We start from the raw sequence: 15,010 nt of genomic DNA, 5'->3' as shown, positions 1-15,010 counted from the left end.
ATGCAGCAGCAGCAGCAGCAGATGCAGCAGCAGCAGCAGCAGCAGCAGCAGCAGCAGCAGCAGCAGCAGCAGCAGCAGAAGCAGCAGCAGCAGCAGATGCAGCAGCAGCAGCAGCAGCAGAAGCAGCAGCAGCAGCAGATGCAGCAGCAGATGCAGCAGCAGCAGCAGCAGCAGCGGCAGCAGCAGATGCCTCAGCAGCGCATGCAGCAGCAGCCCAGCAGCAACAGGCATGCGCTGTTTTGGCAACCAGTTTTGTTCTTGCCGACTTCCGCGCTGCGGAGCCCTCTCATTGAGGCCTCCTTACTGCTACAGTTAGGCGGCAGCAGCAGCAGCAGCAGCAAGAGCAGCAGCACAGCCGCAGGCGAGCTGGTGGAAGCCACGCCTGCTCCATGTTTTGGCTGTAGCTGCCGCAGGAAGCACCGGGGATGTCAGCTGCTGCTCGCGGAATTTCGGCGTTTGTACACCGCAGGAGGCTCTGCAGCAAGCTGCAGCAGCTGCAGCAGCAGCAGCTGCAGCAGCAGCCGTTGCTGCGTAATTGCAGGGCGGGAGCGCCCCCAAAGTGGCGCAAGGGGCTGCAGCAATGGGTGCGTGTGGGCGGACTTCTGGGGAGGCGAAGCATCCTCAAGCGCACGGGCAGAAGCAGCATATGTGAGTGACACTGCAGCAGCAGCAGCAGTAGTAGCAGCAGCGGGAACACCAGGTGCACCATCGACGCCCTGTTTTGCTGCTAGTCGCTAGTGAGATGTGCTGGGTGCTTGTGTCTTTGCTGCAGCAGCAGGTTGAGGCAGCGCTCGCTGTGGCCCTTGTGCGGCATGAGCTCCAGACCCTCTCCTGCCTCCGCTCGGCAGCAGCAGCAGCAGCAGCAGCAGCAGCACACAGCAGCAGCAAACTGGCGAAGCTAGGCCGTCTACTTGCAGAGGGTGCGCCTCTCTCCGGCTGGAACGCAGGTAAGCAGCAACTCTACGAGCTGCTGTCTCTGCTGCTGCAGCTGTGACTGCATGTGTCTGTGCTGCGGCCTTAGCTGCTGCTTGCAGAGTTCGGTAGTTTTGATATATCGCTGCGCTGTGCCGTTGCTGCTGCTGCTGCTGCTGCTGCAGCTGTGACAAATGGTGCACCTTTTTGCTCCGGCGCGGTCGCCTTAGAAAGACTGCTGCTGCACCTCTGGGGCGTGGTGGTACAGCAGCAGCAGCAAATAGCAGCAGCCAGTGCTGCTGACCTAGGTGTGCGGCTGCTGCGGCAGCAGCACTGTCGCAATCAGCTGCATCAGCAGCAGCAAACTGCTGCGTCGTCCGACCCCCTCTCAAGGCTGCAGCAGAAGCAGCAAGCACAGCAGCAGCCGGTTGCTGCAGGGGCGGTTGCTTCAGCAGCAGCTGCTGCAGCGGCAGTGCGCCCACACAGTACAGTTCTTTCCATGCACCCAGCAGCAGCAGCAGCAAGGGCTGCTGCTGCAGACGGTGTTCTCAAGTCCATTCCAGAAGTGGCCAATCAGCACAAAATACGCGCAGAGCGCGACGTGTTTGGCCCAGCAGCAACGGAAGATGCAGCAGCGACAGCAGCAGCTGCTGCAGCAGCAGCAGCTGCTGCTGCTGCTTCAGCTGGGGTGACGCTGGTTGGGGAAGCAGTGCAGCAGCAAAGAGGAGCCCAAAGAGTGGCGCCGGCCATTAGGGCTGTATGTACAGCTCCTTCTATACGTTATGTGCGTTCAGTACGCGCTGCTGCTGCTTCTGCTGCTGCTTCTGCTGCTGCTTCTGCTGCTGCAGCTCCCTTTGCAGTTGCCGAAAGCCGCCTCCAGCGAGCTGCTGTGTCGCCGTGGGGCGCAGCAGTTGCTGCAGCAGTGGCGCCTGCTGCTGCAGCAGATAGTGCACGCCAGCTGGCTGCGGCAGAGGAGCAGTGAATTGCCTTCTCTTGCTGCTGCAGCTCAAGCTGCTCGCGTAGCTGCTGCCGCAGAAGGCGATGCAGCAACAGCAGCTGCAGCAGGCTCAGTTGCTGCTGCTCCGGCTGTAGGGAAGCTGCAGCAGCAGCAGCAGCAGCGCAGCAACATATAAGGTTCCGCAGCGGAAGCAGCTTCAGCGTGCCGTTGCAAGTGCAGTGTCAGCTAGACTGGAGCAGCAGCAGCAGTTGCTGCTGTTGCTGCTGCTGCTTCGAAAGGCGTAAATGGTTTTTTGATTTTGCGTTTGGCTGTCGTCCTATGAGACGAAGGACTAAAGAAAAAAGCAAAAACATTGGCCACCCAGTAACTGCATCGAAGCAGCAGAGGCTTCTGCTGCTGCTGCTGCAGCTTTTGCTGCTGCTGCTGTTTCCGTCCAAGCGGAGTAGAGCCGGCTGTAGAGGGCCTCTGTAGCCGCTCAGCTGTTCTCGAGGCCCTCAGGCAAATCGAAACGTTTCCATCAGCAGCAGCAGCAGCCGCTGCTGCTGCTGCTACTGCTGCTGCGGAGGCTTCTGTTGCTTCCAATGCTCCAGCTACGGACCCAGAAGCAGCAAATGGTAGAGCTGCTGTGGTTCGCCTTCTGCTGCTGTAGCCACGCAGGGTATGAAGCCAGCATCAGCAGCAGCAGTGCCGACAACTTTGCTGCTTGTCACTCTGCTGCTGCTGCAGCTGCAGCACTCTCAGGCCCCGAAAACAGCCGCAGGAGTCCCAGCAGCAGCAGCAGCAGCACAATCACCAACAGCCACGCGGCCGGCCCAAGGGCGATTCCCCGGGCTTTCTCCGAGCCAGGGAAGTAAACGAAGGACATTTCGGTGAACCCTACGCGCTGCCGCAGCACTAGAGGTTCTGCTGCTGCTGCTGCAGCAGCAGCAGGAGAAGCAGCCGCTGCAGACTCGAAGCCGCTGCCCTTCTGAGGGCGCCGCTGAGCAGCAGGCCCCATCTTGGGGCCTTCCACTTGGCTTGGAACTGCTACCTTTGTTGCTGCTTCTTCTGGTGCTGTTGCTTCTGTCCTTGCTGCTGCTGCTGCCGCTGCTGCTGCTGGTTTCACGTTCTGAAAGATCTACAGCTCCTCAAGTCACACATGAAGCAAAGGCGGCAGAACAACCGCTACAGCTAGTTACGGGCTTTCTGCTCGAGGAAATTAAATTAAATAATAAATTTCGTGATTTGCTTTTAAAATGGACAAAAGAGGGACAAAGAAGAGCAGCATGAGACACGCACGACGTGTAGGGGGGCCCCCTGGGCCCCTCAACAGCGCTGCTTTGATCTAATATTTCCCCTTAATAACTGATTTGAATAAATAAAACATGTTAATTAATATTTTAAAACCATTCACAGGCTAAAAACGTGGCGAACGCCTCCTGCCCCCAGCCAACTGCTGCAGCCTGTCTTACGATTGGCAGAGCCAACACAGCAGCAGCAACAGCAGCAGCAGCAGCAACAGGAATGTCTCATTAGAATTGCTAACAACTTCGGCGAAATTTTGGGCCCCACATCCTGCTTTGTTTCGGCTTCTGTTTCTTCCCTTTGCACTCCAGCTGCTTTACTTTCAATGCAACACATCTCTAGGAGCTTTTCAAAGTAAACACGAGCCCGCCTTTGCTGCCTCCACCCTGAGCAGATCTGTGCACGTAAAGCAGCTACAAACTTTCAGTTCAAACCCGCTCAAGTGCACTCGTTCATATGGCCTGCAGCAGCACACAGAAGGAGCGCCGCCGGACATGAGCTGTGCCTGCCAGCAGCAAAGTGAGGCATGAAAGCTGCTTTTTGTTGCTGCTTTTTTGGCAGTTTTATGCACACTGAAAAACTCGCAAAGGCGCTTCGGTGTGCAGGCATTTGAAGGCAATTTCATATTCAATTTGTAGCAGCAAATAAGGTGTACAGACACCTAGGTCCAATTAGTCTTTTCTCAATGCGTCTGCCACTGCAGCAGAAACACGGGCCGACACAGTGCCACTGAATTTGACTGTGCAAATGGGACTCAGTGGCTGCACTGGATTTTGAAGTGCAAAATAGAGAAAAACTTCGAGAAAAAACAGCTGAGGAGGACATAAAATAGACAAAAAAAGCATTTTTTGTTCGGGCTAATCAGCCTGTGCAGCGGACTCGCAAGCAGTAAGGGTTATTAACCCACCGCTGGGCCCCAAAGCAGCATTAATCCTCAACAATTGAACAGCTCTTTTAATGATAATGCAACTTTTCTGCATAGGAAGTGCTTGGGCTTTTCTCCTGAAGTGAAGATGGCCTGGCCTGGAAACGCAGCCGGCGCAGCACCAGCCCAGTGTGGCACTTAATATCTATTGCTGATTCCGGACCATTCGAAAAGTTTATGCACTCGAAAAAGAAAAAAATTCTAACCAAATAGGGCCCTGTGTATCTCCATTCAAATTCGAGCTGTGGACTGTCTCAAAAGCCCTAGCAGTAGAATAAAACTCTCAGCGGGATAGCCTCTGCAAGTAGTGAAAAAGACAACAAAGGCCTAGCTTGAAAGGAATATGCGCAACTTAAAAATTAAAAAGAACGAGCAAATACGAAGATACAGCCACCCTATTCTTCAAGCCACTCATGGTGCGAAATGTAAGGAACAAGCCAGCAAACAAGTTGCAGCTCAAAATTTGTGAATCAGGTCGTACCAAATTAAGCAGAATGCAGTTATTGCACAGAAGCCAATATAAGAAAGTTCGTTCAAAGCGACAGATTAGAAGAAGCGTTATGTTCTGCCGCAGTGACACACACCGCACGTAGCGACTGCGGTGTAACGGCTCCTGTTAATGTCCCAATCCGTCTTCGATTAAATAAAATAAATGAAAATAATTTAAAGGCAGAATTCGACAAAGATCTACGGAGGAAGAGGCAAGCCGGCATGTGTGTGTGCAATGTCGTGACCTGGCTCGATGTGAGTGCCTCAACAGCAATACGTAACCGAACCGCAGAAAACTACCTAACAAGCGCCTGTGAATACTTCGCCGAGTAACTGCATAGATAGGAAATAATAATAATTCCCAGTAAAACGTATATATAAAGGGAGACAGAGGTTCTGCAACGGCAGCAGCAGCAGCAGCGAAGTACCGGTGGCGCCAGTGGTCACCTTCGGGACACTCCAAGAACACCCCCTTTGCGGAGCTGTTCAGTTTACAAATCAGTTGAACTTTTGTTTCTAGTGGTCTCTGAGTTCATATATTCTGCTTTGATTATGGCCTTCATTCCCTGCTGCGTCTCAAGGAGGCTGGCCAAAGCAACAGAAGTAGCAGCAACAGCAACAACGCAAGCAGCAAGAGCGCTTAGAGGCAACGCGACAGGAATTCGGGCTCTTTGTTACGCAGGCCACACATACGGCAAGCCTGTCTTTGCTTCTGCAGCAGAGCTCAAAGAATGCAGGAATGTGGGTCAGCCATTTGGGGCTTTCAGGTTTGCCTACACAGGCGTAGCAGCGGCAGGTGCCAGAGCAGCAACAGCAGCAGTAAACCATGTGGCAACACCAGCAGCAGCAATTGCAGCAAGCCGCTGGCCCTGCAGTCGCGGATTTGCGTCTGGAGTTGATCAGAAACTTGTTTTCACCCCGACGCAGCAGCGACAGCAGGCCCAACCGCAGCAGAAGCTCCAGGAAGAGTCCCATCAGCCACCGTCGCCAACTCCTCGGGCGCCGCCAAACCAACGGCAGCAGCAGAAGCAGCAGCTGCAGCAGCTTGTATTAACAGGGGATGCAGCGGGAGCAGCAGCCTTGCGTTTGTACAGCATGAGTGATTTGTTGCGTTCCCTGTTTGTGTTTAGTTTGTGCCGGCACCGTTGGCTGGTTGACAACTGGGAGTCCCTGTTGAATTTTTCTTGCCGCATCTTTGGAAGCCGCGCGGTCTTTGCTTTCATTAGATTTTCTTTCTTTAAAGTCTTCTGCGGAGGAGAAGCTTTGGAAGAGGTTATACAAACCCTGGACAAACTCAAGCACAGAAGTGAGAAAGCTTTCTGTATCAGTGGTCCAGTTGTTGGCTAACCTGTCAATCCTTTTTTTCATAGTCGTTCCTTTTCTTGTTTATTTGGTTAGTGGGCTGTTAAGGCTGGCCCATTGATTTCCTTCTATTCGCTTTATTCGCCACTCTGTCCGCATTTGTTCTTGCCAGCTTTCACTTATTTGGTCTCTTATTCCCTTGTCATTGTTTCTCTGTACCTTTGCTCTTTTTTGTGTTTGTTTGCTTTCTAGCCCTGCATTGTAAGCTTGCCCTACCAATGTCCTTCATCTCATCTTTTACTCTTCATGTATGTGTATTCCTGGGTTTCGGCTCTGCTCTGTGTTTCTTTCCCCCCCTTTTTATCTCCCTTTTGTCATTTATATTCCTCCTATTTCTATATTTTGATCGGCTGTCTTATGTTCATCAGACTTGGGAGCCATATTGGACTATGCTGCAGAGCAGCGGCTACCTGGCGTGCCGGGTGCTGCTGTGCGCACTGAAGACGAGAGCCACAAGTTCACCACTGCCGTGAAAATCACAAAAGAAATAATACGTTTAGCAGGAGGGAGGGGGGAAGGATTTGTTGCAACGAAGGTCACAGCTTTCGGGCCCACAGAACCAATGTTCCTTTCCAACTCTCTGGTGCTGCAAATAGACAAGCTCTTCGCAAAAATTGCAGGTGCATTGAAGGTCTTGCTGCCCCCACTGAAACCTACTCTTTTGTTTCTGTTGACACTTTTCTTGCTTCTGCTTCTGTCGTTCCAGGCGTTTCTGTTCCTGTTTCTTCCGTTGCATTTGCTAGTGCTTCTGCCGCCGGCTGATGCTGCTAGGTCGCTGCTGTCGTTGTTTTTATTACTGCTGCGCATCCCAAAGACTCTCTTATGAGTCAACTTCTGCATCTGTTGCCATTTCGTAGGCATAGAGGCCGTAGCGACTAACGGCAGGCCCTATCCGAAGCAGTTAGGAGCAGCGGAAGTTTCGGAAGATCGATTTATCTCCGCATTGACAGCTGAAGGAGTGGGGGCTCTTGAGGCAGAGTTGCTTTTCAAGGAATTGCTGAAACAGCCAGGAGGCAGAAGCAGCAGCAGCAGCAGCAGCCCTGGGGAGAAGAAGACAGTGTCATACTTTCAGTGGAGCCACAGGGTCACTCCCGACGCGGCCGGCCATGATGGCCCTTTGCAATGCCTAAAGAAGGTGAGATTGCCACCCTCTTAATTGTTTATGCGATTAACAGCAGTACTGGAAGATGCAGCTAGATAACACATTATTTAGTAATATATAATACACTGCACTTATCTCGTGCGGCATTTTGGCAGTAAGAAAGAGAGGCACACACAGCTGTCAGATCTCAAAACCTACACCAAAAGCCGTCCTGCCTCATTGAGACCTCGCTGAAGTCTTGATCTATTCAATGTGCTTAGCAAAGATTATTGAGCCTATTGCATAGGTTATGACTCGGGTTTTCCAAATTATGTTGAAGCGGGAAGCGCTAGGGGGACGCATTTTTAGCAAATTTCGTTTGTTGTCTGGCCTTAGGTCTTGCCGACATTGAGTGCTGAAGACTTGCTGGTCTACGAAGATATTTGCTCACGCTTTTTTTCAGTCTGCGAATACGCCGCACAGCAGCAGCAGCAGCAGCAGCAGAAGCCGACCATGCTGTTGGTGGATGCGGAGCAGAGCACCTTGCAAGCATTCATTCATCTCCTAACTGTCCAGGCGCAAAAGAAATATAATTTGGAGAGACCACTGATTGTAAACACTTACCAAGCCTATCTCACGTCAGCAACTTCTACAGCCGCCCCTATTTGTGTTGCTGCTGTTTTTGTGGATGCTGCTACTACTTCAGCTTTTCTTGCTGCTGTTCTTCTAAGTTTTGTTGTTGCTGCCTCTGTTGCTGTAGCTGGCGAGCATAGGGAACACACTGTCTCTGTCGCCTCATCGTGAATCCAGCTGTAGACGCACGTAAATCAGTTATGCAACTGCAGCGCACCCTGTGGCGGCAATAGCGGCGACATCACCTGGGTAGCGGTGGCACCAGGGACCACCATGAGCGCTCAGCAGCAGTTTCTGCAGGCGCTTGCCTCTTGTGATGGCCTCAGTTTTTTCTATACTGTGCATGCAGAGATACAAGAGACCGTCTAGAGCGTGATCTGGAGTTATCTAATATTTTCGGATTTGCCTTATCGGTCAAGTTGGTGCGGGGCGCCTATGTCTGCCAAGAGATCAAAGTAGCATCGGAAACGGGGCAGCCCCTGCAGGTATTCAGCTGCATTGAAGGTACACACAAGAGCTTCGACGCGTGCCTTCAGTTCCTACTGCGGAATTTGGACCAAGTTTATGCTTTCATAGGTGAGGCGTCCCCACCTGGTATCGCCCCTTCCGGTCCTTACCTTGAAAGAAACTTTGCTGAGCCGATTGCTTTTTTGCCTTTCTTTTCTCCTCCTATCCTAGTTTTATCTTCTAAATTCCCCGCGCTCTTTTGTGTCTTCTCCCTACCTGCCTCTGTGTCCGTCGTTTTGGTCGTTTGGTGCCTTTTTTCCGTTGCTTGTGAAGGGAGAAATGGATTTTGGTATTAGTGTTTTCTGGACTAAACGACAATTCAGACTTTTACTCGCTCATACTAATATCAAGAAAGCGCATCGAAAAAGCGTAAATGGCTTCTGCGGCACACGGAGCTGTTCTGCACGAAGCGGTCTTTCGCTAGCAGCTGGAGCTTGCCTGTGCTTCCCCGTCTGTCTTGCGCAATCTCTGTTTCTGCTTACCGTGCTGCTTCTGGCGCTGTTATTGCAGCGTCCCACAACGCGCGTTCTTTAGAACTGGCTGCGAGCTTGCTGAGAGGTGGTGGGGCTGCTATCGAGGCTGACGGATCATCTCGGAAGGTGGCGTTTGGCCAGCTGTATGGCATGGGGGATGCGCTTTCTCAGGGTCTGTCTTCTGCAGGTTTTGATGTATACAAATATGTGCCCTTTGGACCCGTGGAAGATACTATTCCCTACCTTCTCCGCAGAGCACAAGAAAACACTGGCATGCTTGGAGGCGCCCAAAATGAAGTCCGATATCTTTGCCATGAAATCACGAGGAGAGTTCTAGGACGCAAATAAGACCTATGGGCTATGTTATGGTGTTGCTAACTTGCATTTATGGTTTTGTCGGCATGCAGCTTGGGGTTTAGTGCTTGGAGGCGGTTCGGAACGGTTTCCAACAGCTGTAAGAACACAAACCCTTTCCATACGTGTACCAAAAAAGGCAAACTGGGAAGCATGCATCCAGCTGTTTCGTTTATGCATATGCATGCACTGAAGAAGCATCCAAGCTGCGGCGTTGGGCCGACGGCAGTAACAATATGGTGTGCAGCATAGTCTTGCACGCTATTTGCATATCTGCGTGGTGCAATGGTACAGTCCGGAGAATGAGTACAACTCGTGAATACACGTGCATATGCACGCACCATTATATATGCGATGTGCATATGTGCGTACATGCACCACCGCCTTGCAACAATTGGGAAGAGGAAACAAAGGCTACTCGGCAGTTTTCGTGGGTTCCATTCCTCAATATTCCAACAGCTTTGGCCCTGAAACATTTTTTTCGTTCAGTTATTGGCGCCCGGCGTAGGCATACCCCACGCGCACTGCACTTACACATGCGCCAAAAAGATTTTAAGGGCAGGGGAACTCTATAAGATGCTATTTAACGCTTCACTGATTCCACTAATGGCTGTGGTGGCGAGACAGTGACTTCGGCAAGCAAGCGCGTGGCACTGTACATTCGAAAACGGAGTCAAGAGCTTGCTAATCGAATGTTGATTCCGTGCATCAAGAGCTTGCTAATTGAATGTTGATTCCGTGCTTAAGCCGGCATGACGGCATAGGCGTGTATCATTTTCTGGTAAAAAGGCATTAAAGCTGCAGAGCACTTGCTGGGGAGCGAAACGTCAAACGGGGACCCTCGCCTCCCCGCATTCGATTTAGGGGAGAATTCGCTGTTGCCATTGTCAAGTGGGCGGTAGCACGCCTCGTGTACCACGTCTAGGGAATAATCCTCTGAGCTGCTGTGCGGAGGCACTGAAAGACTACCTGTAAAGGTGGTCCACTTTTTGCCTCACCCTTACAAAAGCTCAATCACGTATTGCTTCCCACGGGGTTACTTAACTGAAGCTATCGAAAAGGGGAAGTAAAGCACTCCCGGGGAACGACAAGAAAATATTGAGGAGAAGGTGCATATGAACTGCACATTTTAGCCGACATAGTAGGCCGACACAGCTCACAACGTCCGTTTGTATGCTGTGTACCGAAGATAGAGAAGTGCAGCTGCTCACTGCAACTGAAAAGCTAACTGGATGCTGGACAAAAATTGGCCCTTTTGTGCTCTTTTTACTTTTGCCCAATACGCGCTTTTATATAATATGCTCATTATTTACGTTTGACGCTGTGCGCAAGCTAGAAAGGTACTGCAGTGGCGGTAGGCCGCATAACACTACTGACTGAATGAGGACTTCTATGAGCAACCAGTTGGAGTTATGCAGTGATGCACCTCTCAGGCAGATATATTGTAGCTTTTCTGCTACTCGGCAACCACTGTTTCAGTTGAAAAGGGGTACTGCAGTAGCCGTTGTGGTGGAGCTGGAGGGAGAACAGTCAAGCTGTTAAACTGGGTGTAGCAGCAAAGGATAAGTGAAGAATCCCTCCAAGAATTAGGGGCCAAGTTGAATCTTTGTTTTTAAAAGGCAAAGATAGCAGAGATATAGACCAACAGAAATGGAGGCAGAGGCACGCCTTTTGCGTGCGTGGGCAGCCGATTCAGCGGCCGTTATGAGCAAGTTAGTGCGGCGTTGCCACCATATGTAACGAATTAAAAGTTAATTCAAGGTGATGTAAACAAATAACTGAGCATTATCAGCCTTAAGCGTCCTGTGCTTTCAGAGTGGGAGGAAACGCTGGAAATTAAGCCCCGAGCAGTCCATTGGACTGCAGGTCACTGTCCAACACGCAGTGGTGGCCCCGCTCCAGAAGCCGACACCTAAAAACAGCCTCGACTGAAGACCGTTTACTGAAGCTGACAACTAGTCAATATTATTTTAGTAAATAAAGAAATAACGTGCTTATTCCCCCATTTCCACTGCCAATTTCATGCGAATTGCTGCGGCGAGTTCGTTGCCTGGCCGCCAGACCCTTCAGTGCTAGGCAGGCATCAGAACGCCAGCACTTCAAGTGGTGCGCAGCCACAATTCTACTATACGTAAAATAAGTGTCCAAGCAAAAGTATGCTACCTATGCTTCTTGAATGTGTCGCCGAAAAGGTCCCGATGAGCAGCGACGGCAGCAGCAGCTGGGGATGCAGCTGAGACAGGCAGCTCAAGCCACAGCAGAAATAGGAGCGAAAATAGGACTAGGCCCTCTGGGATCTGTTCCCATTGCCCAAGCGGATCCCAGAGGGCTTTGGCGGGGCCGACAGTGGCAGCGAAGATGCCGATCTACAAGAAGGTGACGTTATTGGGTTCGGGCTCATTCGGGAAGGCGTTTCTAGTGATGGAGAAGGGAGGAGATGGAACCAAGTGAGGCATAGAGCTCTGCATTATGCGTATACCACAGGTATAGGCAAGCAGCATGTGTGGGAACCAGCGGAGACTGCAGCTGCAGCAGCAACTGCAGCTGGAGCAGAAGGTGCACACACTCTACGAGCAGAAGCAGAGAAACGCTCATTTTGACGCAGCAGAATGTTTAGTGCATTTGCTGCACTATGTACCGGCCCCTCTTGTATATGTCTCTTCGCTCGCCTTTGCCCTACGGCCACTGCCGTCAATTATACACTTGTAATGGTCTAAAGGCTTTTACGGAAGGGCCTCGCAGACACAAGAAGACACCAAAAGCAAAACCAGACTGACCGGAAATTAGAGAAGCGAAAGGAAGTATACAAAAAGATAAAATAACAGAGAGACATGAGAGAAATGCGTGCAGAGGGACAGAATGGCACAGGCAGAGAGGCAACTGCCAAACACAAACCGACGAAAAAGTAGAGATGTGCAGCAGGAAGACGGAAATGAAAACGTATGGACAAGCCGTGGAGGCAAAGCGAAGAAAGATAGACAAGGGCCAAGAAAGTTAGTGGCTGTGCTTTTGAGGTGTATGCGCAGGCTTGTGTTGAAGTCAATAGACATGTCGGGTATGGACGCAGTGGACAGAGAAGAAACCCTAAATGAGGCAAGGGTACAACATTAGGCAAACGAATAAATGCAGTCTGACACAGCTTATGTGATAAGTAGCTGAATGAGGGCTAACGACGCGTAACTACTGTTTGCCGAACAGGCGTCTCGAAACCTTTTCTCTGCTGCCTTTCCTTTCGTCAAATGATGCGTTTGCGAAGTGCAACGCCAATAAATATAAAATTTCCTCTGCTGCTGCTTTTGAGCGTTGTTGCGCGTCGTCCAGTCTCGCGTTACCATTTTCCCTCCTTTCTACATTATATATATATGTCCACGTATATTTTTCTCGCTCCAACGGTTGCATCTTCTGGATCACAAATTTTTGTCAGTAAGGCCTTTATTTCTTTGTGTACGTGGTACTTTATGCTTCGGCTCCCGTCGCTGCGGTTGCTGATCGTTGTGGTCTTTTTTCCCGTGGCCAATCCAACAAGTGCCCGCAAGCTTTGTTTGTCTGCCTGCTTCTTCTTTTCCTTTTATTCGCCTTTTAGGTTTTCGCAAGCATCCCTCCTCACCCCTTTATCGTGCGCTATCGCCGGAGCTATATTTTAGAGGACCAACTTTGCATAATAATGGAGCATTGTGCCGGTAGGCTTCTTTTTGTTCCTACCTCACATTTGCCCCTCTTTGCCTTCTGCCCTTCCTCTTTCTGCCGTAATCTCTAAGAGGTATGACGCCATGTCAATCTCTCATGTTTCTCCGGCCCATTCAACGGTGACTGAGCCTCCATCCTATATTATGCGTGCTTAGAGGTTTGTTCTCGTTGCTGCCGCTGGTTAGGAGGGGATATGCACAAGCGAATTCAGCGCCACCGAAAGCGTAATGAAAGATTTCAAGAGGGCCAGATTGTGTTGTGGCTGGCCCAGGCTCTCCTTGGGCTCAAGCATCTTCACGAAAGGCACATACTGCACAGAGGTATACTGTTCTTTCTTCTTTTCGTCACATTTGTCTGCTGCCCCTTGCCCTGACCTTCCTTCAACTGTCCTGCACGGATGCGTGCCTCACTGATTCCGTATTCTACCTTGCGCCTCTGCTACGAGGCACCTGGCACCGCTCCTGCGTTTCTCTTTCACCAGCATTTGCCCCATATTTCGATTCTCCTGCTGCTGCTGCGGCTGTCGCTGTTGATTGTCTTGCAGACTTAAAGCCTCAGAATTTGTTTCTGAATGAAAGAGATGATTTGCTGATTGGCGATTTCGGTATTGCAAAAATGTTGGACTCGACGCACTGCTGTGCAAAGACTACCATCGGCACTCCTTATTACTTTAGCCCGGAGCTGTGCCAGGTGCGATAAAAGCAAAGGCAAGAGAAGCGACAGCAGCATTCACGGCAGTGTACTCAGTGCCTGCGTCAGCCGCTGCTCTAGAGCTTCCGCTTTTGCAGCTTATTGAAAGCATACGTGCCTGCAACTACAAGGTCTGCGAGAGCCGCTTTGACATGTTCCCTCGCTGCTAATCGTGCGCATATATCCAAACTGTTTCTGCAAAGCTTTGATGCTGTATATGCCGACCATCCTTCTGTGGACTGTGCCTTGCTTCCTGTTTTCAAGCGTCTATTAGTGCCTACCAGGTGTATGTACGTCTGTTTTCTTTTTCCTTCCAGATATTTCCAACCCAAGAGACTAACTGTACTTGCGTTCTGTCTCTCCTGCTGCAGCAACACCAATACTCATTCCCCTCTGATGTCTGGTCCCTTGGCTGTATTGTCTATGAACTTGTACGTATTCCAGATGGACAGAAAGCGCTCACCAGCAGAGCCGCAGCAACAGCAAAAGCAGTTTAACTACAGCAGCAGCCCATTACTTATTTGGAGCGCCACACCAGCAATAGTGGAACACCAAGAACAACACCAGCAAGTGGAGCTCGAGATGGAAGCGGAGCGTTGCTCTGCGTAAAGTGATGGAAAAGTTATCCTGCTTGTCTGTGGTGCTTTGTGCAGTGTTCTCTTGCTGTCCCCTTTAGGGCTCAAAACCTAAAGAGCCTTGTGAAGGCAATTTCAAGCACTCCCGTAAATCATTCTTGGCAGCTCAGAGCTTCTGATTCTATTGAACGTGCAGCGCTGCTGCAGCGAGTGAACAGCAGCAGCAAAGTCATCAATTTAAAAGAAGCAACTTTCTCTTGCCTGGCTGCGGCATACACTTAGTGTCTACTATCCATTAAGTAGCTGTTGCTATAGCTGCAGATAATCTTTCGCACTCTAATGAAGGAGCCTTCTTACAGATAATTATATCTGTGCAGCTTCTGATGCTGCTATTGGGGCCCGCTTTACTACTGAAGGCGCTGTTCGGGTGTTCTCGCAGGTGCCTGCCGTCCCGTCGGTCTATTCGGCAGAGTTAAGGCAACTGGTAACCGACATGATGCAAAAAGACCCCAGCCGGCGTCCTACAGTCCGGCAAATGGTGACGCTGCCTTTTATTCAGGTGGGTTTGCCCTCAGCCGTAACACTGCGTTCCCTTCAGGTATTTCTTCACTTTCTGTAGCGCGCACACTTCTGCAGTGTCATCAGGTACTGTCCCTGACTTTCCTGTACGCTTGTCTCGATAGGCTGCTATACGCGAGATGATAGACAGAGCCTCTTGCGAATCGCGCACGCGCTCTCAGACCGCATCTCTAACTGCCAAGTTGGAGACACCAGTAGGCAGGCAAAGGTGAAACAGAGGCACACTCGAAGCAAATTACCCCGTGCGAGATGTACACCCCAACTGGTGGTATTTGACAACTCTTTTCGTGCCTAAAGACTTGGGAACACTATCTGTCTACATGGCTAGCCAGCTCTGAATACTGTTACGTTGACAGAGGGCCTTAGGAAAGCATATCAAGGCACCTGACCCCCAGCCACTAGCATTCCTTAATGCCTCGCAGGAGCAGAACAGTCCCGTGGTGTGCGCAGTCAGTGCCTCTGGCGGCCGCTGGGATGTGCGCGCCTTCGGCCTTGGGTGGG

The 15,010-nt window shown here is 50.9% G+C and overlaps 3 protein-coding genes across 3 annotated transcripts; all 3 read left to right on the top strand.

Moving 5' to 3' along the window:
* ENH_00006490 (hypothetical protein) lies at positions 1-1,894 on the top strand (the record flags this gene model as incomplete). Its single annotated transcript, XM_013578526.1, has 3 exons — positions 1-648; positions 773-947; positions 1,098-1,894. The coding sequence occupies 3 exons, from the start codon at positions 1-3 to the stop codon at positions 1,892-1,894; spliced, it is 1,620 nt and encodes a 539-aa protein (XP_013433980.1).
* A 3,226-nt stretch (positions 1,895-5,120) lies between these two features.
* On the top strand, positions 5,121-8,972 carry ENH_00006480 (proline oxidase, putative; the record flags this gene model as incomplete). Its single annotated transcript, XM_013578525.1, has 6 exons — positions 5,121-5,874; positions 6,299-6,550; positions 6,788-7,065; positions 7,408-7,649; positions 7,994-8,220; positions 8,662-8,972. The coding sequence occupies 6 exons, from the start codon at positions 5,121-5,123 to the stop codon at positions 8,970-8,972; spliced, it is 2,064 nt and encodes a 687-aa protein (XP_013433979.1).
* Positions 8,973-11,336: 2,364 nt separating this feature from the next.
* On the top strand, positions 11,337-14,804 carry ENH_00006470 (hypothetical protein, conserved; the record flags this gene model as incomplete). Its single annotated transcript, XM_013578524.1, has 7 exons — positions 11,337-11,425; positions 12,005-12,077; positions 12,562-12,658; positions 13,210-13,355; positions 14,032-14,077; positions 14,370-14,489; positions 14,614-14,804. The coding sequence occupies 7 exons, from the start codon at positions 11,337-11,339 to the stop codon at positions 14,802-14,804; spliced, it is 762 nt and encodes a 253-aa protein (XP_013433978.1).
* Positions 14,805-15,010: the final 206 nt, after the last annotated feature.

This window comes from Eimeria necatrix, genomic scaffold (genome assembly GCF_000499385.1).
Source record: "Eimeria necatrix Houghton genomic scaffold, Enh_scaff118, whole genome shotgun sequence".
Lineage (NCBI taxonomy): Eukaryota > Apicomplexa > Conoidasida > Eucoccidiorida > Eimeriidae > Eimeria > Eimeria necatrix.
This window is presented reverse-complemented; position numbering and strand designations above follow the sequence as displayed.